This window comes from Geotrypetes seraphini, chromosome 6, assembly GCF_902459505.1.
Source record: "Geotrypetes seraphini chromosome 6, aGeoSer1.1, whole genome shotgun sequence".
In the NCBI taxonomy this organism is placed as follows: domain Eukaryota; kingdom Metazoa; phylum Chordata; class Amphibia; order Gymnophiona; family Dermophiidae; genus Geotrypetes; species Geotrypetes seraphini.
The window spans coordinates 41,369,584-41,395,412 of record NC_047089.1 but is presented as its reverse complement, the minus strand read 5'-3'; the positions used below and the strand labels follow the sequence as shown (position 1 = coordinate 41,395,412).

General features: G+C 47.0%; 1 protein-coding gene across 1 annotated transcript in view; it reads right to left on the bottom strand.

The window, feature by feature from the left end:
• ZMYM2 (zinc finger MYM-type containing 2) overlaps positions 1-25,829 on the bottom strand; it is a 537,976-nt gene that overhangs the window by 414,461 nt on the left and 97,686 nt on the right. Inside the window, 1 exon segment of the mRNA XM_033950396.1 lies at positions 4,345-4,630. Within this exon segment, the coding sequence (XP_033806287.1) occupies positions 4,345-4,630 (286 nt within the window).

The following is a 25,829-nucleotide window of genomic DNA, read 5'->3' as shown; positions in this document are numbered from 1 at the left end:
GCAGAGAAGAGAGACAGGGCTTTCTGGCTCTGCAGAAAACTAAGAACTGAAGACCATGAGGAGGGGATGCACCCTCTAGTGGATCAGGAAGGCACACACATGCGCGGTGCAGCACCAGCAAACTTGAAATCTTCAATCAAGTTTGCTTGAAAAGCTGTCCGCGTCGGGGCTCCGTAGATGACGTCACCCACATGTAGAGAATATGCTGCCTGCTTGTCCTGGGATAATTCCTGAATGGATCCTGGATTGGAAAAGCAGGTATGAATAAAATTACAGCCACACTAACGTGGAGTGCACTATTTTATACTTCCTGCTGCCATCTTGCTCCTCTATCTACCAAACTTTATCCTGCTGCCCAAGATCAGATGAAACTGAATGCATTCAAGATATAGTGAATGTAGTTCCATAAAACTTCAGTAAGGAACAAAAATGATTCCACATAGTTGGAATTCTCCCAGTCCAAGGACACACATAGCAAATTGCACTAAGGGAGTCAAAGTAGCTCAAGCGGGAATATCCCCACAGGAGAATAGCAAACATATAACATGGAGGGCAATGTACGTCAACGCCCACAGTTTGGGAAACAAAATCCTGGAATTAGAGACGGAAATGAGGAACGCTGACCTGGATGTGGTGGCGATATCCGAGACCTGGCTCACGGACTCCCACGGCTGGGACATGGTCATACCGGGTTGCAACTTACTTCGCCATGACACGAAGGGCAAAATGGGAGGAGGGGTAGCACTATATATCAAAGATGACATTAAAGTCACCAGAATCGCAGAGGTCAGGTACACAGGGGAATCCCTTTGGGTGAATTTGGCCAGGGGGAAGGACAAATGCCTGTATCTTGGTGTGGTATACAGACCCCCAAGACAACTGGATGACTTAGATATGGAATTAATGAGAGATATAGAGAATATCACCTTGCGTGGGGACACAGTATTGTTAGGTAACTTCAATATGCCTGGTGTGGACTGGACCACACTTTCCTCTGCGACCAGCAGCAGCAGGAGGCTATTAGACTCTATTCAGGGAGCAAGACTCAGGCAACTGGTATTGGAGCCAACAAGGGATCGGGCAATACTGGACCTGATACTTACCAATGGAGAAAGTGTGACAGAGGTCTCGGTGGGCGACACGTTGGCCTCCAGTGACCACAACATGGTATGGTTCAATCTAAGGAAAGGTTTTGCCAAATCTAACACATTAACCAAGGTCCTCAGCTTCAAGGACACCAACTTCGAGGGCATGGGGGATTTCATCCATCAGGTGCTACTAAACCGAGCAGAAACAGATAATGTAGAAGTAATGTGGTCAACTCTGAAAGCTATCATACAAGAAGCAACCAACCGGTAAGTAAACGGCGAAGAAAAAATAAGCCACAGTGGTTTTCTGCAGAGATCTCAGACCTCATAAAAGAAAAGAAAAGAGCGTTCATCTCTTACAAACACTCAGGGAAGCAGGAATCTAGAGAAGACTATCTGACCAAGTCAAGAGCCATCAAAACAGCGGTCAGAGAGGCCAAACTCCGAATGGAGGAGAATCTAGCGAAGAACATCAAGAAGGGCGATAAATCCTACTTCAGATATATTAGCGACAGAAACAGAAACACAGGCGGGATAGTACGCCTTAGGAAACCAGACGGGAACTATGTAGAATCGGACTCCGAAAAAGCTAAACTTTTAAATGAATACTTCTGCTCAGTCTTCACCCGTGAGGTGCTGGGATCTGGCCCTCAGCTGCAGACAAGGGATAGCCCGGTGGACCCATTTCGTAATTTTGAGTTTACGCCCAGCACTGTCCACTGTGAGCTGTCTAATCTCAAGGTTAACAAAGCAATGGGGCCAGACAATCTACACCCCAGGGTACTCAGGGAGATTAGTGATGTCTTGGCGGAACCACTATCCGTGCTCTTCAATCTCTCCCTTAGTACAGGTAGAGTCCCGTTGGACTGGAAAACGGCTAACGTCATTCCACTCCACAAAAAAGGATGCAGGACGGAGGCTGCAAAACTACAGACCGGTGAGTCTCACATCAATAGTGAGCAAGCTAATGGAGACTCTAATCAAACGCCAATTGGATACGATCCTGAACGAGGAGAATCTACGAGATACCCGTCAACATGGATTTACCAAGGGGAGGTCCTGCCAATCCAACCTAATCAGATTCTTTGACTGGGTGACGGGGAAGCTGGATGTTGGGGAGTCCCTGGACATCGTATACTTGGACTTCAGCAAAGCATTCGATAGCGTACCACACCACAGGTTGTTGAGCAAGATGAGCTCTATAGGATTGGGAGACACATTGACAGCATGGGTTGGGGACTGGCTTGGAGGTAGGCTTCAGATGGTGGTGGTGAATGGCACCCCCTCCGAAACGACGGAAGTGATCAGTGGAGTGCCGCAGGGCTCGGTCTTGGGCCCGATCCTTTTCAACATCTTCATAAGGGACTTGGCCGAGGGGCTTCGAGGTAAAATAATGCTATTCACCGATGACGCAAAACTATGCAATGTATTAGGCAAGAACACAACAGACAAAAAAACAGTGCCTGTGGATAACTCAATGCCTGACAGTATGGTGCACGACCTACTCCTACTGGAGCGCTGGTCCAGGTCCTGACAACTAAGTTTCAATACCAAAAAATGTAAAGTCATGCACCTTGGCAGCCAAAATCCATGCAAGACTTACACCCTTAATGGTGAGATCCTAGCGAGGACTGTAGCAGAACGTGACTTAGGGGTGATCATCAGTGAGGACATGAAGACTGCCAAGCAAGTGGAGAAAGCTTCATCTAAGGCATGACAAATCTTAGGTTGTATACGTAGGAGTTTCGTCAGCCGTAACTCCGCAGTCATTATGCCTTTGTATAGATCCATGGTGAGACCCCATCAGGAATACTGTGTACAATTCTGGAGGCCACATTACCGCAAAGATGTGCTGAGACTTGAGTCGGTTCAGCGAATGGCCACCCAGATGGTCTCGGGACTCAAGGATCTCCCGTATGAGGAACGGCTGAATAAATTGCAGCTGTACTCACTTGAGGAACGCAGAGAAAGGGGTGACACGATCGAGACGTTCAAATATCTCACGGGCCGTATTGAGGTGGAAGAGGATATCTTCTTTTTCAAGGGCCCCACGGCAACAAGAGGGCATCCATGGAAAATCAGGGGCGGGAAACTACACGGTGACACCAGGAAATACTTCTTCACCGAAAGGGTGGTTGATCGCTTGAATAATCTTCTGCTACAGGTAATTGAGGCCAGCAGCGTGCCTGCTTTTAAGACAAAATGGGATCGTCATGTGGGATCTCTTCACAGGGAAAGGTAGGGGAGGGTTATTGCGGTGGGCAGACTTGATGGGCCTTGGCCCTTATCTGCCATCTGTTTCTATGTTTCTATGTTATATGCAAGTCTACTGACTTTTCACTATTCACATTGATTCCAGTATCTTCCCCAGTCCCCCTGGAAGCAACTGCAAGCAGAGTCTCTTTCCTTTCTTTCATTTAAACCTTTACCTGATGCTACAAAGCAGTTTCAGTGCCAGAGAGAGTGATGCAAAGTGTGACGCAGTGATTAAAGCTACAGCCTCAGCACCCTGAAGTTGTAGGTTCAAACTCACGCTACTCCTTGTAATCCTGGGTGAGTCACTTAATCCCTCCACTAGATAGATTGTGAGCCTGCTGGGACAGACAGGGAAAAATGCTTGAGCACCTGAATAAATTCATGTAAACCATTCTGAGCTCCCCTGGGAGAACGGTATAAAAAAATAAATTAATAAACTAGCTAGCTAATTAGCTTTCCTGTATAGGCCCATACTGAGGCATGCTGACAAGTTACACTCAGCCCAAAAGAAGTGTTATCACACTGGAGTTCCTGTGATGCATTTCCTGTCTGGTAGAGAACACAATCTGGTTGTCAACCTCTACATGGAGACCCTTGCCAGCGCTGAAACTGCTGTGTAAGACCAGAAAAACTTTGAACGATGGGGAAGGAATGGGGACCCACTACTTGCAGCTGCTGCAGAGGGACCTGGAAATAGAGAAGGGAAGGGAAGATGCTGCAACTGGTGAGGGAGGAAAGAGAATGTAAGAAACAGGGCATAGAAGTTTAAGGGGGGACAGCATAAGGAAGCAGCCTATAGGCAAAACCCTTGGCAAACCTTTTACCAATGCACAAATCTGTTAAAAGTTTGGCAGAGGGCATGTAGTAGTGTAGAATTTGTTAAAAGCATTTTATTCACACGCATAAAGCATATATAGATATCTATATATATTTAGTACACACACAAGACAAATATGAAATAGCTAGTCAATGGCAAAAAGCTGGAAAGTGCAATCCTTACTTTTTACACATAGTGCAGAGCTTCTTTGGAGCAGGTTTATGCGAGAATGATGAAAGGCAGGTAGTTGAACAAAAAAGGTGTGCTGATCCTTTTCGCTGATATGCAGTCTGCCCCTTCTGTAAAGGTTTTTTACAGTTTGCACAAGTAACTTTAATAGGTTTAAGAAGTTGCTGTTGGGCAGAAGGCTGGAAAACCTGTTTTGGAAGCGAGGCCACAGGGGATAAGGAATCCACACCAGGTTGCTTCTGATTCCTGGGAAAAGAAGCTGACTGAGATATCCAAGAATCTTTGAAAAGAAAGAAAGAAAAAAAAAAAAAGTAGACAAATGTAGCTATTTGAACATATTCCAAACATCAACATTTTATTTTCATATTCATAAATGAAATTTCAGTGATATGCAGAATAGCAGCACCCATTTCTTTAGATTATGTGTCAAATTATTTTATGGACAAAAATGAATGTTATTTTTTTATAGACATGTTAGGAGGCTGAGCAAAAAAGGGGAAAAAATGTATACAATCATATTTGAAAACAATTTAATCCAGTGGTCTCAAACTCGCGGCCCGGGGGCCACATGCGGCCTGCCAGGTATTTTGAGGCCCTCAGTATGTTTATCAAAATCACAAAAGTAAAATAAAACAGTTTCTTGATCATATGTCTCTTTAGCTATAAATGACAATATTATTAAGACTTAGCCAAAAGGAAAGATTTATAAACTACAAAGAGTTTTACCTCATGCAAAACTGTCATTTCTTTAATAAGATATTAACTATTTTTTTTCTGAGGCCCTCCAAGTACCTACAAATCTAAAATTCAGCCCTGCAAAGGGTTTGAGTTTGAGACCACTGATTTAATCCATATACTAGTTTGATTTACTAAACAAGGAGCAGTACTTTATAACAAGGCTTGCCCTTCCCTTTCAAGCCTTGTCCACTTGCATCTTCTTCTATCCACTGCATGTAATGTGTTCCTACACTCAGTAGTATATAAGGGGGGGATCGGTCCACCCCAGGTGCCATGTTGGTGGGGGCACCAGCACCCCTCCTCCTTTCCAAACACCCCTACCTCTTCCCACTCTTCCGTTAGCTATACGCACGCTACCCCCTTCCCTTGTACCCATACACCACTGCCTACACTCTCCAAAAATTATGCCTTCCTCCCCTACCCAAACACATTATCCTTGCAGCATGGAAAAATTATGTCTTATGTGATAAATTGTCTTCCCTTCAGTAGCAGCAGATGAATCCAGAGACTTGTGGGTTATGACCATTTCCCAGCAAGTGGAGATACAGGACCCTGAACTGAACTGACGTAAACGGTATGCTCCATGGTTAGTCAGTATTTCTCATAACAAAAACAGAAGGAACATTTAGAAAACAAACAGTACTTCTTCCTCCCAAGTTGATTTTGCAGCATTTTCATCAAGATGCTACCAATGTTTTGGAATTACTAGTTACTGTTGATGAAACATTGTTACACCATTATGATCCTGAGAAAAAACAGTCCATACAATAGCAGCACTCAGGTTCTCCAAAGCCAAGGAAATTCAAGACCCAAAATTCAGCAGGAAAGGTCATGACCACAATGTTTTGGATCAGGAAGGTGCTGTAATGACCATCTTCCAAGGGACCAGTTAACAAAGAATACTACTGTAACTTGCTGTACTAATTAAAAGAGGCACTGAAAGAAAAAAAGGAGATGGAAGCAGAGGAAAGGAGGAGTTCTCTTTTTCTAAGACAATGCACCTACTTACAAGTCTGGCAAATGATGATTATTCCACATAGTCATCCTTAAGTTCAATACACTTGACACATTGTTTCTAAAGTTTGACATGTCCAAGTGTATTGAACTTAAGGATGACTATGTGGAATAACTTGTAAGTTTCATGGCTTCATGTCATTCATTCCCTTCTTGATTTGGGCTGATAACTTCAGCACCCCCATAGAGATGAACTCCAATACTTTCCTTGCTCAGAAAGACCACCACTACTACCATGATCTTGGAGAAGGTCCGGGAGACCATAGCCAGGTCCATAGACATTGCTCAGAACAAAGTGCTTCCCAGAACTGCAAAGCACTAATGTGGACACCAGAAAATAATATGAAAAACCTCCTTAATGTCCAGGGAAGCAAGAAATTTTCCCAACCTTATGTTCATGCACAGCGATTCAATCCAGAAGGGTTTGATCTGAAGCAACTTGTTCACTTTTAGGTCTAAAACTGTACAATAGGATCCCTCTCTTTGTGTTGACCAAGTAAATGGGCATTCCATGTCAAGTGGTCTAGGCTTGCCCACTTGACCATCTCAGAAGATGATGAAATTTTTACTGGAAGTACAATTAGACATACAATGAATATGTGCAAAGTCTTAGAGCTGGATCTCAACTTTTTCCAAAGTCGGGTGCCTTGTTATTGGGACCACTTTTTTCCATTTTTATTCCATGGATGATGAAAAAACATCAACTTATTTCAGGTTCTGGAAAGGATAACTGCTCAACCAAGCTAAGGAAAAATTATGTTCTTACCTGTTAATTTTCTTTCCTTTAGATGCAGCAGATGAATCCAGAGACTAGTGGGATAATACACATCTACCAGCAGGTGGAGCTAGAGAACTGAATAACAGGTAGTCCCATTAGTTGGCACACTCTCTGTATCCTCAGTATTGCTCCTTGCCCAAGCATCCGGAACCAGAAACAAGGTCCATACGTAAAAAACTTCTTTCCCACAACAAATATCACAAACAGGAAATGAGAACACAACTACCAACTCAAACAAACCGCGGAAAACCCACAACCAACACACAGTGAGCAAAGAACCAATAAAGAACCAGGGTGGGACTCTGGATTCATCTGCTGCGTCTAAAGGAAATAAAATTAACAGGTAAGAACATAATTTTTCCTTCCTTTTCAACAGCAGCAGATGAATCCAGAGACTAGTGGGATGTAGCAAAGCAGTCCTCAAGTCGGGTGGGAAGCGAACGCCGCCTCCGCAATAACCGAAGCCCCAAAGGCAGATTCCGCACGAACAGCCACATCCAACCGATGTTTCGAAAACGTATTCCGAGAAGACCAAGTAGCCACACGACAAATCTCCTCCAAAGAAAACCCCCTGGACTTTGCCCAAGAGGTAGACATCGCCCTAGTGGAATGAGCACGGAGCTGGTCCGGCAACCGCTTACCCGACGTCAAGTAAGCAGACGCAATGGCCTCCCGGACCCAATGAGCAATAGAAGCCTTGGACGCCACCATACCCTTGTTGCGGCCTGCGAACAACACAAAAAGGTGATCGGAACGACGAAAATCATTAGTAATCTGGAGATAATGCAAGAGAATCCTACAGACATCCAGCAAACGCAGAGAAGAGAAACGTTCCCCCCAGTCCTCCTTCCGGAAAGCCGGAAGGAAGAGAGACTGGTTCACATGAAAAGGGGAGACAACCTTCAGAAGAAACGAAGGAACAGTCCTAACCGACACACCGGAACTCGAAATTCTCAAAAAAGGATCTCTGCAAGATAGCGCCTGCAACTCAGACACCCGCCTGGCTGAAGCCAGAACAACCAGAAAAACCACTTTCAACGTGACATCTTTTAGAGTAGCGCTTTTCAGAGGTTCAAACGGTGGCTTTTGCAACTCCCCAAGTACCACTCCGGACAGACCTTCTTAACAGGAGGCCGAATATGCTGAACCCCTTTGAGAAAGCAAACGATATCCAGTTGGGATGCAAGAGAAGAACCAGACAACCGGCCCCTATAGCAAGCAATAGCGGCCACCTGAACTTTGAGAGAATTAGAAGCCAATCCCTTGGTCACCCCCTCTTGAAGAAAGGAAAGAATGGTGGAGAGAGAAGCCTGGAAGGGCGACCGACCCTGAGCCACACACCAAGAATCGAAAACTCGCCAGACACGAGCATAAGAGGCAGAGGTGGATCGCTTTTTTGCGCGCAGCAGAGTCGAAATAACCTGTTCGGAATAACCCTTACGCCTCAGCCGCGACCTTTCAAGAGCCAGGCCGTAAGACCAAAGTGGGACGGATTTTCCATCAGGATTGGGCCCTGAGAGAGCAAGTCCGGAGTCACCGGAAACAACAACCGATCGCCCGCAGACAGAAGCATCAGGTCCGCATACCACGGACGACGCGGCCAATCCGGAGCCACCAGGATCACCGTGCCGGAAAACTGAGAGATGCGATGTAACACCCGACCTATCATCGGCCATGGAGGAAACACATACAGCAGAGAACCCGGAGGCCAAGCAAGAGTTAGCGCGTCTATTCCTTCCGACGCCTGTTCCCGGTGTCTGCTGAAGAAGCGAGGAAGCTTTGCATTGCTTGACGAGGCCATGAGGTCCATGTCCGGGAGACCCCACCGTTACACTATGAGGGCGAACGCCTGATCGGAGAGCTTCCATTCTCCGGGATCCAGAAGATTTCTGCTCAGGAAGTCCGCCTGAACATTTTCCTGACCCGCAATGTGAGCCGCCGAAAGCAGAGGAAGATGAAGTTCCGCCCACTGAAGGAGCAGGAGCGCTTCGTTTGCCAGCTGAAGACTTCAGGTACCGCCTTGCTTGTTGATGTACGCCACCGCCGTGACACTGTCTGAAAAAACCCTCGTCGGGCGGTCCCGAATCATGGGCAGGAACGCTTGGAACGCGAGCCTGGCCGCTCTCAGTTCCAGAAGATTGATGGGCCACTGAGCCTCCTCCGGAGACCAGACTCCTTGCGCTGAGGATTGAAGGCAGAGAGCTCCCCAACCAAGAGACTAGCATCCGTGGTAACTATCATCCACGCCGGAGTCGCCAAAGGCATGCCCCTGAACAGATTGAAATCGCTGAGCCACCAAGCCATGCTGGAGGATGCCTGCGGCGTCCACTGCAGACGACGATTGTAGTCCTGAGACACCGGGGACCATCAAGAGAGCAGAGACTGCAGCAGCGCTCTCTTGTGAAAGCGCTCCCAAGGCACAACTTCCAGCGTGGCCACCATGGAGCCCAGAACCTGAACATAATCCCACACTCTCGGTCTGGGCGACCGGAGAAGCATGCGAACCTGAGACTGCAACTTCTCCCCCCGGTCTTTGGGAAGAAACACTTACCCTACCGTCGTGTCGAACAGCACTCCCAGGTGTTCCAACGACTGAGACGGGAGAAGGGAACTCTTTGGAAAATTGATGACCCACCCCAAGGATTGAAGAAGGGAGATCACCCTGCGGGTAGCTGCCAAACTGTCCTGCCTGGAAGACGCTCTGATCAACCAGTCATCCAAGTAAGGGTGCACCCGAATCCCTTCCTGGCGAAGGAAGGCTGCCACCACCACCATGACCTTGGAGAATGTCCGCAGAGCCGTGGCGAGGCCAAAGGGCAGGGCCCGAAACTGATAGTGCTGGCCCAGGATCGCAAAACGAAGAAATTTCTGATGCGGCGGCCAGATTGGAATGTGCAGATAGGCTTCCTTGAGGTCGAGAGCCGTAAGGAATTCCCCCGGTTAAACAGCCGCTATCATCGACCGCACCATTTCCATCCTGAAATGCTGGACCCGAAGGAATCTGTTGACCCTCTTGAGATCCAAGACCGGTCTGACCAAGCCCCCCTTTTTGGGCACAACGAAGTAAATGGAGTATCGACCCTGCCCCCGCTCCGCCGGAGGCACTGGCACGACGGCCCCAATTTCCACAATGACCTGAAGAGTGCTCCGTACCGAATCTCTTTTGGCCCCAGAACAAGGGGAGACCAAGCAAGAATCTGCGACGGGAGAGGAAAATTCTAACTTGTAACCGTCTCGAATAACGTCCAAAACCCACTGATCGGACGTGATTTTGGCCCACTCCGCCAGAAAGGAAGACAGCCGACCCCCAATGGCCCCAACGGAGAGAGCCGACCTCCCGTCATTGGGGATTACGCACTGCCGGGGTCCAGGCGGGCTGGGTAGACTGGGGTTTGGAAGGACGAAAGGAATTCCTTTGCGGAAACCAAGGTCTAGAAGGAAAAGAAGCACCATAAGCCGGTGGAAAAGACGGCTTCCCTGGACTATATCGTTTAACATCCCTAAACGATTCCTGGCCGCCAAATACTTCAATGGAGCTCTAGGCTTATCTTCCGGCAATCGCTGGGTCTTGGAATCACCAAAATCCTTCACCAACCTATCCAAATCATCCCCAAATAACAAACGACCCTTAAAGGGAAGTCTCATCAGGCGAAGCTTGGAAGCCGCATCTGCCGCCCAGCGACGGAGCCACAAGGATCTCAGAGACACCACAGAAAGAGACATTTGCTTAGCCGAAGCGCGAATAACATCATAGAGTGCATCCGCCACATACGCAAGACCCGTCTCCAAATCCGGGAAGTCGGCCGGAACAGAAACCCCTGACTCCATCATTTTATCCGCCATATCTTGCGCCCATTGAAGACAGGCTCGTGCCGCATAGGAACCACACACCACCGCCTGCAAGGTAACTGCCGCGACATCAAAGGACATCTTAAGAGAAGATTCAATCTTCCTATCCTGGATGTCTTTGAGCGCTATATCGCCCTCGACCAGCAAAGTAGTCTTTTTAGTAACCGCCGCTACCAAAGCGTCCACCTTTGGGTTTGTAAACTTGTCCAGCTCGTCCTGCGAAATGGGATACAACTGGCGCATAGCCCGTGCCACGCGGAGACCAGCCTCCGGAGTGACCCACTGAGCCGAAATCAGCTCGTGCATCGCTTCGTGGACAGGGAAAGCCTTAGCAGGCTTTTTCGTGCCAGCCATGAGAGGATTAGCCGAGCCCGCCGCCTGCAGATCCAGCTGTGAGATATGAAGGCCCTGGAGCGCCTTAGAAATAAAAGCTGGCAATTCCTCTCTATGAAATAGATGGAGCACTGTAGGATCATCTACTTCCCTAGACAGCGCATCCTCAAGCTCTAAATCCGCAACTTCCCCATCCTCCAAAACTTCTGGAAGATCCAGCGACAAGGCTGAGCCGGACGAAGGGTCATCCCCATCCAAAGCCGCCACTCTGCGCCGCTTTGCCGCTTGAGCCACCAAAGGAGGTCCACCGGCAGGCAGTACAGGAGACAGGGCAATAGAATTCTCCCGTGGCAGCGCAGGCTATGAGTTTTGCAGCAAAAAGGCCTGTGTAGCAACATCACAAACTCCGGGGATAAAGCCACCTGATTAACAGGAGCCGCGAATGGAAAAACATTCCCTTGCCCAGAAACCGGCCCAGCACAAGAAGAAGCCGATAAACCGCTGACCGCCGGCAAAACCGCCGAAGTGTGCTGAAGCGGAACGTCGGCGGCCGCGCGAGCAGGAGAATCAGGCCGGAGCTCAAATGCGCGGGAAACTTCAGGCACGACCTGCACCTCCTCCCCCACGGTGTCGGAGCAGCCCGCTGAACAGAGGCCCGAAGGCGTTCTCCGCTTACCACAGCGGGAACACCTTTTCACAGCCTCTGCCACCATAACTCCCAGGGACAAACCGTCGAACAAAGGCAATCAGGCAGGCAACTCACACACACCACGAGGCAGCTAAATACTCGTGAGCAGACCGGCAGACCTAACACCATGCACCCAATTCAGAAAAACAAGATCTTACCCGAAGTGACTGTTGTCTAAGCTGGTAGTTGCAGAGAGGAACTGACAAACAGAACCGACTAGCAACAATACTCTGGTCCCTTTTTTTTTTTTTTTTTTTAAGTTGGAGGGGGAAAGAAGAAAAATTACAGGACCAGGAAAGAAAGCCTCAATCCCAAAGGAGAGGAGGGTGAAGCAGGGACCTGGGGGGGCCCAGGTGTAACTCCCAAAGATGGCACCGCACAGCCAATCACCCCAATCTTACTGAAGAGAAAAATCTCAACAGAAGAATAAACAACCAGCCAGAATCCAGGAGCTACTGGAAAAGCGACTACCCCTGCTGGGAGATAGAGAATACTGAGGATACAGAGAGTGTGCCAACTAATGGGACTACCTGTTATTCAGTTCTCTATCTCCACCTGCTGGTAGATGTGTATTATCCCACTAGTCTCTGGATTCATCTGCTGCTGTTGAAAAGGAAAGGAAAGGTCATATTTCTAGTACAAACGTATGTACTGAATCCAAATCTACCCCTCAGATCATGCTTTGGTGTATCACTGGAGGACCACAAAGTTGATGAAAAAGTTTGTTGTGGAATGCATAGGCAAATAAACATTTGCCATAACATAACTCCTGAACAGAAAGCATAATAGTGCTCAGATTTTAGGAATTGGAAGAGATAATGGCTAGTTACTGTCCCATAAATTTTTAGGTACATTGCGCTTTTATGAGATAAATATTAAGATTATTGGAAAAAAGTTTTAGGCAAATTTTTACCTGCAATTGGCCACTGAAAAGTTCTCAGCCCAACCAACAAAGACTGGCTACTTTCCATTGAGGGCTGTAAACTTAGTCCAGCAATTTTGCACTTTTTTCATTCCATATTTTCCTGAAAGAATGAAAGAAAATGAAAGCTGCTGGACTAAATGTATAGCCTCAATAGAGGCTGTCCCAACTTTGTCAGTTGGGCTGAGAACTTTTCAGCGGCCCCCATATATTTAACATATTATATTACAATTCTACATCCTATAATCTCTTTCTTGCACCAATTAAGAGCAATTTTGGGTTATAAAACTTATTGTCACATTTTTGACCTGTTTTTATTATTTTTACAAGTTTTAGGATTTTTATATACCGCCTATCAAGGTTATCTAAGCGGTTTTACAATCAGGTACTCAAGCATTTTCCCTGTCTGTCCCGGTGGACTCACAATCTATCTAACATACTTGGGGATATGGAGGATTAAGTGACTTGCCCAGGGTCACAAGGAGCAGCATGGGATTTGAACCACAACTCCAGGATGCTGAGGCTGTAGCTCCAACCACTGCACCATATACTCCTATTACTAATAGCTTAAAATAGGCCTGAAAGTACACCAAGGTTTCAGCTTGCGTTTAATGTTAAAATATGTTGGATATGTAGACAGACACTAGAATAATGAGAGAAACTGAATTGGAAATTTGTGGCTAAACTAATTTTTTAGGACAAAAAATTAATGTGATCAAACAGTATGGTGAGGTAAAGTGTAAATTTCAACAACAAATTGTGCTTCACAATCAATCACTTCAAATGCTGATCATACAGCTAGCCATGTACAAGGTCTTAAATTTACTGTCAATATTGGACAACACAGTTCGTAAATAGCTGTATTGCCTTCCAGTTGAGGAGTCATTGGAGCTTGAAGAACCATAAAAGTGTTTCTCTGAAACCCATGCAGTATCTTTTTTAATGATCCAATGAAAGGATCGAGCAGTACCTTGTGGTTGCAAAAAGTTAAGGCAACATTGTGTTTTGAAGAGATTTTAGAGGTATTTCCAATCCACCAATTGTCATCATACATGCAAGCAACATATTGGCCAGGCTGCAGGTTGACAACATGAATGAAGGATTATCAGCTTTAGTGTCCATTTTGATGGGCCATTTCTAGTATGTGTAAGCAGTGAATATCGTACAAGCTTAGCTGCACAATGCAATTTCACACCTCTAACTCATTTGCATATTACAAAATAGGAAAACAAAGATGCCCTTTTTTTATACGCATATGAAGAATGTATGCATTTGAGACCCAATATCTGGCCAAAGTAAGGCCAGGTGAAATATGAAACAGAATGGCTTTTGTAGCAACAAAAATAATTCACTTGAAAGAGCATCTTTTTTAAATCTGCTATGACTAAAGGAATGAACATTATCAGGTACGATACATAAAGTTTCTTTCCTTGTCATCAGCAGCAGATAAATCCACAGCACTCCAAATTAGGGTAGGACATAAAATTAGTGCACAGAAAGAAGAAATAGCAAGATATGTCCCACAATCCCTGAAAGATTGAAAGGACAGGCCAACAGATCCACTGTCCTCCAGACCCAGTGACGAGCAATAGCAGGAATATATCATGCAAGGGAGTACGCCAACTCCAGGCTAGAGTGGATCCAAACCAAGGGTGCGAAGCCCCTAGAGTCTGGAAGAAAGGTGTGCCGCAGAACAGTATGAACTACCAGGCAATGCTTCCAGTCTGGAGAATCTATGCACATGAATGTGAGCGTGCCCCCTAGAGAAGGTGTGTTATGGAGATGCACCCAAACACGAGGGAAGAAGACCCGCACTCAGTCCGCACAGAACGGACGAACCAATAAACAGAGAAACATGATGGTAGATAAAGGCCAAATGGCCTATCTAGTCTGCCCATCTACAGTAACCATTATCTCTTCCTCTAAGACACATGTGTCAAACACAAGGCCCACAGGCCGAATCCGGTTCACCTGGCCTTTTTATGTGTCCCACAGCGATGTTCCCAATCTTCCCCTTCTGAGCCCAGCGTGTCCTCCCCTCCGCACCGGTCCGACGCCACCACGCTGGAAAATCTGCCAGCCTCGGCAGTGACTCAGCAGTGCTGTTTGTGGCTCCCCCTCCTGCCCTCCGCTGTCCACCTGGGCGGAAACAGGAAGTTGCGCATCATTGGAGACAGATCGCGGCAGGCAAAAAGCAGAAGGAGCCATGCACAGCACTCCCAAATCGCCGATGCCAACAGATTCCACGGCCCGGCAGCAACATCTGACCAGCGCCAGAGGGAAAGGCACAACGGGCTGTGAAGAGAGCGAGATGAACGGAGAGAGGTTGGACCTGGGGTAGTGTGGAGAAAGAGGGAAAAATTGCATGAAGGGAGAACCGTTGGGAAGAGAAAGGGAGAAATGGTGGACCTGGGGGGGAGGGAGGCAGGCAGGCAGACAGACAGGGAGACAGATGGGATGGGGGGCAATTAGAAAGAGAAAGTGAGAGAAGTTGAATCTGGAGATGGAAGGGGATGGAGAAATGTTAGGCCCGGGGGTGGAAGGGAGAGAGAGATGCAGCATCTCTCTTTTTTTTCTTCCATCTCATTGTTCAGCATCCAGGGGAGAGGGAAGAAGAACAACAGAAAAGAGACTGAGCAAAATGTTGGACCGAGAGTTGAGATAAAAGGAAATAGGAGGCTGGGAAAGGAATGAGATGGGAAATGGGAGACCTACAGAATAAGAGAAGATGGAAAATTGGTAGGTAGCTGAAAATTTTAAAAGGAGATGGATGAGAAAGAGGGCAAGATTTGAGTGGACAGAGGCAGAAAAGAAAAAAAGGAGAAAAGTTGAAAGGGAAAAATCAATATGTTGGAGACAGGGACTGGAGCAAGAGAGAAGAGGAGAAAAAAAATGGACAGCAGACACTGGAAAGAGAATTAGAAAATAAGACAAAATCAGAAAGAGAAACTGGAACCAAAAGCAAAATGACCAGATAACAAAAGGTAGAAAAAATAATTCTATACTGAGGGAGGAGCTGGGAGGTAATACAAGTATAGGAAGTAAATCAGGAAATGAGTATAAACTAACCTGGTCGTGCATGTGCAAGACCGGAGGGCTAGGACTTCGATAGGAAGGCAGGACTTAAATGGGAAACCAAGGTGGCAAGGGAGCCCCTTCTGATGATTCAGACAGGTCTTGACCTGTTTTGGGCCGCCGCGGGAGCGGACTGCTGGGCAAGATGGACCTGTGGTCTGACCCGGCGGAGGCACTGCTTATGTTCTTATGTTCTTATTTTGTGATTAAATATGTCAGATTTGAAATATGTATCCTGCCAGAGTTGGTATTAGACAGCAAGCGTGAACTAGGACCTAAAAGAGAGGAAAAGTCTTTTTTATTTATTTTGTAGCCGGCATGGGGTTGGAGAGGTTGCATCCCTATACTTCTACTAAGACTAACCTCCTCCTTTGCTGGCGTGCAGCATGGGTTTTGGCACCGGTGATTAATCCGCCACTCAAAGAAGTCCTGTGAGCATCGAAGCTGCCACCGGCGCTGGGGCCCACACTGCGCATCAGCAAAGGAGGGGGCAAGTATCTTAATAAAAAATCTGGCCCACAACTTAGCCTGCATTTTAGATTTTGGCCCCTTATGTGATTTGAGTTTGACACCCCTGCTCTAAGAGATCCCACGACTTCTTGAATTCAGACAGTCTGTCTCCACTACTACTTCCAGGAGATTGTTCAACACATTTACCTCCCTTTCTGTAAAAAAAAAAAAAAAAAAAAAAAAAAAAGTATTTCCTTAAGATTACTCCTGAGCCTATCGCCTCAACTTCATCTTATGACCTCATTCCAGATCTTCTTTTCAAATGAAAGACTTATCTCATACGTATTTAAGACACTGTCATATCTCCTCTCTCCCGCCTTTCCTCCAAAGTAAACAGATTGAGATCTTTAAGTCTGCCCCCATACGCCTTATGATGAAGGACACGCACCATTTTAGTAACCTTCCTCTGAACAGACTCCATCCTTTTTATATCTTTTTTGAAGGTGTGGACTCCAGAATTGTACACAATATTCTAAATGAGGTCTCAAAGTCTTATACAGTGGCATCAACCTCCTTTTTTCCTACTGGTCATACCTCTCCCTATGCACCTAGCATCCTTCTAGCTTTCGCTGTCATCTTTTCAACCTGTTTTAACACCTTAAGATCTTCACATACAATCACATCCAAGTCCCGCTCTTCTGTCATGCACATAAGTTCTTCACCCCCTAAACTGTACCGTTCCTTTGAGTTTTTCAAGCCCAAATGCATGATCTTGCATTTCTTAGCATTAAATTTTTGCTGCCAAATTTCAGACCATTCTTCAAACTTTGCCAGGTCTTTCTTCATGTTATTCACACCACTCAGGATGTCCACTCTATTGTAGATTTTGGTATAATCCGCAAAGAGGCAAGCCTTACTCGATTGATTCCGTACAAACGTAAGGAAGTTCTTCACCCAGAGAGTGGTAGAAAGCTGGAACGCTCTACCGGAGGCTGTTATAGGGAAAAACACCCTCAAGGGATTCAAGACAAAGTTAGACAAGTTCCTGCTGAACAAGAACGTGCGCTGGTAGGGCTAGTCTCAGTTAGGGTGCTGGTCTTTGACCAGAGGGCCGCCGCGTGAGCCGGCTGCTGGGCATGATGGACCACTGGTCTGACCCAGCAGCGGCAATTCTTATGTTCTTATGACAGCCCTTCAGCAACATCACTTATAAAAATGTTAAAAAAAGGCCCAAGAACAATACCTTTAGGCACACCACTAGTAACATCCTTTCCTCAGAGCAATCTCCATCGACCACTACCTTCTATCATCTTCCACTCAACCAGTTCCTGATCAAGCCCGTCACTTTGGGACCTATCCCGAGGGCACTCTATTTATTAAACATCTGTGTGGAACACTGTCAAAGGCTTTGCTAAAATCTAAATACACCACATCTAGCGCATATCCTCTATCCTATTCTCTGGCCACCCAGTCAAAGAAATTGATCCGATTTGTCTGACAAATACCTCTAGTGAATCCATGTTGCCTCTGGTGCTGTAATTCATGAATTACAGAAACTTCACCATTCTCTGTTTTAAAAACGTTTCCATTAATTTGCTTACCACAAAAGCCAGACCTACTAGCCTGTAATTCTCTACTTCTTCCTTACTTCCACCTTTGTGTGGAGGGACCACATCTGCCCTTCTCCAGTCCTCCGGTACTACTCCCAACTCTAGAGACATATTAAAATGGTCAGTTAGCGGAGCCATTAGAACTTCGCTAAGTTCCTTCAGCACCATCCGGCCCCATCACTGTCTTCTGCAATCCCACTCCAGGCGTTACAGAACAAAAATATTCATTAAGCAATTCAGCCTTTTCTTTATCAGCTTCTACAAATTCCTCCTTCACTTTTGAGTCTTAACAATGCCACTTTTGCCCTAGCACGATTTTCAGGGCAGGTCTTAATATAAGCCCTACTCAAGAGCACAGAGCTGCTTGGAGATCAAAATAAAAAAACTACAAAAACTTCACAAAGGAAAAATGCAAAAATTTCTATGCCCAAAAAATTGGAAACGTTACAATTAACAGTAGAAATCTTTTCAATCTAGTCAACGACCTCTACAACCTCAAGACACTTACTGACATCCAGGAAGAATCCACATTAACTGCTAACACCCTAGCTGATTTCTTCAATTCCAAGATACAAAAATTAAGATCATCAATAACTGCCCCAGCCAATCCCCACGGGAACTTTCCAATTCTCCATGACACAGACATATCCAAATCTGACATAGGATCCAGAACGGACCTAAGCTGGAACCATTTCATAACCATAGACTGGCAAACCTTTAGCAAATACTACAATAAATATAATAACTCCTACTGCAGAATGGACACTTGCCCCCCAAATGTCATGAAAATTGCCCCAATCCACTTCAAAGCCAACATGCTGGCATGGGTCTTTTTACTATCCTCAGGAAATTTCCCAGTAGAGCAAGGCCACATCACGATAACTCCAATTAGAAAAAACACAAAAGAACCACCCAACGCCCCGTCTAACTACAGACCTATCGCTAGCATCCCGCTAGTCACCAAAATAGCAGAAGGGGTGGCAAATGCCGAACTCACTACATATCTGGAAAAATTCAATATCTTACATGACAACCAATCAGGCTTTCGTTCTGACTACAGCATCGAAACCGTCATAACCTCCCTACTCGATCACCTGCACTCATTCTTCAGCCAGGGCTCCAGCACCCTGATCTTGCAACTTGACCTGAGCAGTGCTTTCGACCGAGTCGACCACACTATTCTCCTAGACTGCCTTGCACACATCGGCATCTTGGGCCAAATTCACAACTGGTTCCACGGTTTCCTTAGAAATAGATCATACAGGGTGTTCAAGAATGACTCTTTCTCTTACAGCTAGGACAACTCCTGTGGGGTTCCCCAGGGCTCCCCCCTGTCCCCCACCCTGTTCAATGTCTATCTTGTCTCCTTGGCAAACCTCCTGCAAAGCTTCAAGCTCAAATTCTTCATCTACGCAGATGATATCACAATAGTCATCCCGCTAACCTGTTTCACACCAGAGTTGCTCAACTCTCTATCAAGCTTACTCAGTCAGATAGAACTCTGGATGTTATCCTATAAATTAAAATTAAACTCTGACAAAACTAAATTCTTCCTAACCACCCCCAACGACAAAATCAAAGACACCACAATACAAGTGAATGGATCGGATTTCCCCCTAGAACAAACCTTAAAAATACTGGAAGTCACCTTAAACAAACATCTATCCTTTGAGAAACACACTGATCTTACTGTCAGGAAAAGCTTCTCGGTGCTCTGAAACTCCACACCATAAAAAAATACTTCGACGACAACTCATTTCGCCTGTTAGTACAATCCTCCATTCTCAGCATCCTGGATTACTGCAACATTTATTTGGGCTCCATGAAGAAAACCACCAGGAGACTAAAACTGATTCAGAATAGAGAATGACACGGTGACGGTTTACCCGCGGCCACCGCATTTAAGCCGCGGGTCACCGCCGAAAACGGGGAAGAAAACTAGCAGTCGCTGCGGTGACGGGGACAAGGCCATTCACCGACCGCGGAAACGGTGAACAGGTTTGTCCCCGCGGGCCAATGTACCCCCTTCTAGGAACCGCTATTTACCGCCCGACGCCCGATTCACCCCCCCAGCAGGACCGCTCGCACCCCCGAACGACCCGAACGACCGCTCGCACGCGCTCCCACCCGCACCCGCGATCGGAGCAAGAGGGAGCCCAAGCCCTCTTGCCCGGCCGACTCCCCGACGTCCGATACATCCCCCCCCGGCAGGACCACTCGCACCCCCACCCCGAAGGACCGCCGACTTCCCGACAATATCGGGCCAGAAGGGAGCCCAAACCCTCCTGGCCACGGCGACCCCCTAACCCCACCCCGCACTACATTACGGGCAGGAGGGATCCCAGGCCCTCCTGCCCTCGACGCAAACCCCCCTCCCCCCCAACGACCGCCCCCCCCCAAGAACCTCCGACCGCCCCCCCAGCCGACCCGCGACCCCCTTGGCGACCCCCACGACCCCCCCACCCCCCTTCCCCGTACCTTTGGTAGTTGGCCGGACAGACGGGAGCCAAACCCGCCTGTCCGGCAGGCAGCCAACGAAGGAATGAGGCCGGATTGGCCCATCCATCCTAAAGCTCCGCCTACTGGTGGGGCCTAAGGCGCGTGGGCCAATCAGAATAGGCCCTGGAGCCTTAGGTCCCACCTGGGGGCGCGGCCTGAGGCACATGGGCCCAACCCGACCATGTGCCTTAGGCCGCGCCCCCAGGTGGGACCTAAGGCTCCAGGGCCTATTCTGATTGGCCCACGCGCCTTAGGCCCCACCAGTAGGCGGAGCTTTAGGATGGATGGGCCAATCCGGCCTCATTCCTTCGTTGGCTGCCTGCCGGACAGGCGGTTTTGGCTCCCGTCTGTCCGGCCAACTACCAAAGGTACGGGGAAGGGGGGTGGGGGGGTCGGGGGGTCGCCAGGGGGGTCGCGGGTCGGCTGGGGGGGGCGGTCGTTGGGGGGAGGGGGGTTTGCGTCGAGGGCAGGAGGGCTGCAGTGCAGAACATAAGCCTTTCATTAAGACAATCCTGGTTCGCTTTTCCAAGTTAAAACAATTAGAAAAATATTTCTGGAGTGCTGTAATAAATTAAAATTAATAGTGCTCAGAACCCCCAAGGTAACTTCAGGCATCATTTTGAAGCTGGGGGGGGCGGTCGTTGGGGGGAGGGGGGTTTGCGTCGAGGGCAGGAGGGCCTGGGATCCCTCCTGCCCGTAATGTAGTGCGGGGTGGGGTTAGGGGGTCGCCGTGGCCAGGAGGATTTGGGCTCCCTCCTGGCCCGATATTGTTGGGGAGTCGGTGGTCCTTCGGGGGGAGGGATGTATCGGACGTCGGGGGGGGGCATCAGGCTTTCAGGATGGGGACAGACCTTCAAGGGGGGACAGTGCAGGGAAGTCAGGGAATTTATATTAATTAATTTTTTCTCTGCGTGTTTTGTTTTTGTATAGTTATTAACTAATATTTAACTAAGTTTTAAAGTTTTAAAGAATGTTTCCTTTATACGTAAATAAAGAAAAGTGAATGGGATTGCAGTGGCGGTGACGGGGCGGTGAATGGGGTGGCAGTGGCGGTGACGGGGCGGTGAAGAGGATGGTGAGACGGGGACGGGGCGGTGACGGGGATGGTGAGACGGGGACGGGGCGGTGACGGGGATGGTGAGACGGGGACGGGGCGGTGACGGGGACCAATTTTTTCACCGTGTCATTCTCTAATTCAGAACACCGCCATCCGCCTTATATTCGGCTTAAACAAATGGGAACACCTCACCCCCTTCTACCACAAACTGCACTGGCTACCATTCGAATCCAGAGTCCTATTCAAGTTCGCATGCCTCTGCTACAAACATTATTTGGTATATCCCCAAGCTACCTCAACCCACACTTCAATCTAAATTACAACAATAAGAACTCCTGCAGAATCCATCTGTTCATCTTCCCCTCTCTAAAACTATGTCATTTCAAAAGGTTCCTTAACAAAACCGTCTCCTTCCAGGCGGCTAAACTGAACCCATGGCTAGCCCAAATTGTGCTCGACGTCCCCACCTACCTTGACTTCAGAAAAAAACTCAAAACACACTTATTCCATGGAAGAACCCTTAACTCACCCTCTTCTTCTTCAACTCCCTTCAATGCACGTGAATCTCCACCTACTCCTTCTTATTGTACTCTCCTAACCTCTTAACTTCATGGGCCTATATTTTCCTGTAAACAAATATTACCGTCCTATTGACCACTCTTGTATAGTTCTGTCAACTTCAATGACTTGTACATTCCTAAACTGTTAACTCCAATGACTTCATTGTTTGTAACCTTAATTAATTGATGTGAACCGCCTAGAACTCCCCGGGTATGGCGGTATACAAAATAAAATTTATTATTATTAAATAAGCCCTAGTTGCCGGCAGCAGCATTCCCCCCCCACCTCCTGCAGACCCTTCAAAATCTCCCCCGCCAGCCATGAGACCAAAATACCTTGTAACAGACACGTCGGCAGCACTCTAGACAGACTGCTTCACGGCCTTCTTTCGCCTGGGTGTTGGTGTGGTATGTTGCTGATGACACCATCAGTGATGTGGCAGAGGAACGCCCAGGCGAGAGAAGACCACAAAGCAACCTGTCTCAATTTCTGCCAATGTTGCGTTTGTTACAAGGTATTTTGGTCTTGCGATTGGCGAGGGAGAGATGGAAGGGTCAGCAGAGAGGTGTACAGTGGGGGAGATGGGAGGAAGGGAGGGATACAAGCTGCAAGGGTTCTGCTGCACAAGGGATGGGAGGGAGGGATAGAAAGATGCTGCACAAGGGGATGGGTGAGAGGGGAGGAAAGATGCTGCACATGTGAGAGAGAGAGAAAGGAAATAGAAAGAATTGGGGTAGAGGAAAGGAAAGATGATCATTGTACATGAAAAAAAAAAAAAAATAAGACCTAGTGCCTTCTTTGGGCCTAAAATGAATATAAGACTGTCTTATTTTCGGGGAAACACTATTTACAATTCCCTCTTTCCAAATTGATCAACAGTGCCTCTTCCTTGTCCTGCAGATCCTGCAATTGTGTGGCTTTAATATGACTTTATAACTACATATGTCACAATTTTGTGAATTTTATAATATTCATTAAAATATTATTTTAAATAGTGCTCAGACCCACAACCTTCAGTGTTTGAGTGTATAAAACGAAACACAGGTTGCCATCAGACCATCATAGCACTATTTATGTCTTATACCACTATATGTTATAATAAAGCAATCTTGTGACTAATATCTTTAAGAACTTATCTTTTCTGGTGGTAAAGTAACACAGGATGGTCACGTGACAGACAGCACAGCTTTATAAAATGCTCATGCTTTCTTTAAAATAGCTCCTGGAAGCCCAGAAACACAAGTTCTCCCTTCAAGTTTCGCAATATATGTGCTTCCTCAGGAAGGGATTATTATCTGCTCCTCTCCTAACAGATCCCACTTAAGCATTGTAAGGGCCAGTTTTGATCCAAGGTTCCCTATTTCCTGAAGCTTTTTGACGTTCTAGGCCACTTTTCCCATTCTCACTGTCTCTGAGCTGGTAAATCGCAGGTCTGGGGGCAGCGTCCACATTCCCAGCGTCAACATATAATGCTACTCTCCCTCCTTTTGTTCCTATCCTGTCTTTCCTGAAGAAATTATTCCAGTATAACTACATTCCAGTCATGGTTTCCAATGAACCTCATTTCTGTGATCGCCATTATATCCAACTTTTCTTCCATCACAGTTTCTAGATCCAGAAAGCAGTTACTTACCATAACGGGTGCTATCCAGGGACAGCAGGCAGATATTCTCACACATGGGTGACGTCAACGATGGAGCCCCGGTATGGACAAACGTGTATTGCCACTTTAATATCTTAGGAAGTTCATGATAACCCGCACCGCGCATGCGCTAGTGCCTTCCCACCCAATGTAGGGACACGGTTCCTCAGTTCAGATAAGCTAACTAAGAAGCCAACCAGGGGAGGTGGATGGATTGTGAGAATATCTGCTTGCTGTCCCTGGATAAATACCCGTTACAGTAAGTAACTGTGCTTTATCCCAGGACAAGCAGGCAGCATATTCTCACACATGGGTGACCTCCAAGATAAACCAAAATGGGATGGTGGGAGTGTTGGCATTTAATAAAATAAATTTTGTAATATTAACTAGCTGAAGTGCCCATCCTGTCTGGAAAAAGATTCCAGACAGTAATGGGAGGTGAAGGTATGAAACGAGGATCAAGTGGCAGCTTTAGAGATTTCCTCAACAGGAGTAGACCTAAGGAAAGCTACAGAAGCTGCCAAAGCTCAGACCTTGTGGTCTGTGACACGACTCTCCAGTTACAGTCCAGTCTGAGCATAACAGAACAATATACTGTACAGGCAGCCAACCAATTTAAAATCGTTCTCTTGGAAATAGGATACCCCAACTTGTTAGGATCAAAAGAGACAAAGAGTTGGGAGATGTTAGATGTGGCTTTGTCCCGGAAATGTAACAGGCCAAAGCACATTTACAGTCAAGAGTGAGACTGAGGCTTAGGGAAAAAAACTGGAAGGACAATCGACTGAGATGAAACTCAGTTACTACTTTCGGTAGAAACTTTGGATGCATGCGCAGAACTACTTTGTCATGATGAAAACCTGTTAATGGTGGACTTGCCTCTAACGCTTGCAGCTCGCTGACTCTCCTAGCCACAGTGAGCGATATGAGAAAAACAACTTTCCATGTGAGAAATTTGAGATGAGCTGTGGCCATTGGTTCAAATGGAGGCTTTGTTAACCTGGAAAGAACCACATTAACATAGAAACATAGAAGATGACGGCAGAAAAGGGCTACAGCCCATCAAGTCTGCCCACTCTGCTTACCCACCCCCTTTCTATGCCCTAATGACCCAATTTCCTTATCTTGACCCTCGTAGGGATCCCACATGGGTATCCCATTTATTCTTAAAGTCTGGCACGCTGTCTGCCTCGATCATCTGCACTGGAAGCTTGTTCCAATGATCAACCACTCTCTCTGTGAAGAAATACTTTCTGGTGTCGCCATGAAATTTTCCGCCCCTGAGTTTGAGCGGGTGCCCTCTTGTGGCCGAGGGTCCCTTGAGAAAGAAAATATCATCTTCCACTTCGACACGTCCCGTGAGGTACTTAAATGTTTCGATCATGTCTCCCCTCTTCCTACGTTCCTCAAGAGTGTAGAGCTGCAATTTGTTCAGTCTCTCTTCGTACGAGAGACCCTTGAGCCCCGAGATCATCCTGGTGGCCGTCCGTTGAACCGATTCAATTCTGCGCACATCTTTACTGTAATGTGGCCTCCAGAATTGCACACAGTACTCCAGATGAGGTCTCACCATGGCCCTGTACAACGGCATTATGACTTCAGGCTTTCGGCTGACGAAACTTCTATTGATACAACCCGATATCTGCCTTGCCTTAGATGAAGCCTTCTCCACTTGATTGGCAGTTTTCATGTCTGCACTGATGATTACTCCTAAATCTCGTTCTGCTGAAGTCCTAGTTAAAGTTTCTCCGTTCAAGAAGTACGTCCTGCATGGATTTCCGCTTCCGAGGTGCATGACCTTACATTTCTTAGCATTGAAGCCTAGCTGCCAGGTTGAGGACCAACTTTCCAATGTAAGCAGGTCCTGCGCCATATAATTCTGTAAACTGCATTCACTTACTATATTACATAGTTTGGCGTCATCGGCGAATAGTGTTATTTTACCTTGAAGCCCTTGAGTCAGATCCCCTATGAATATGTTGAAAAGGAGTGGACCCAGGACCGAGCCCTGCGGCACTCCACTGGTCACCTCCGATGTTTTAGAGAGGGTACCATTAACCACCACCCTCTGAAGTCTGCCACTCAGCCAATCATTGACCCATGCAGTTAGTGTCTCTCCTAACCCCATCGATTCCATCTTGCTTAGCAGCCTGCGGTGTGGGACACTGTCAAAAGCTTTACTGAAGTCCAGGTACACGACGTCCAAAGACTCTCCCAAGTCCAACTTTCTTGTTACCCAGTCAAAGAAGCTGATGAGATTGGA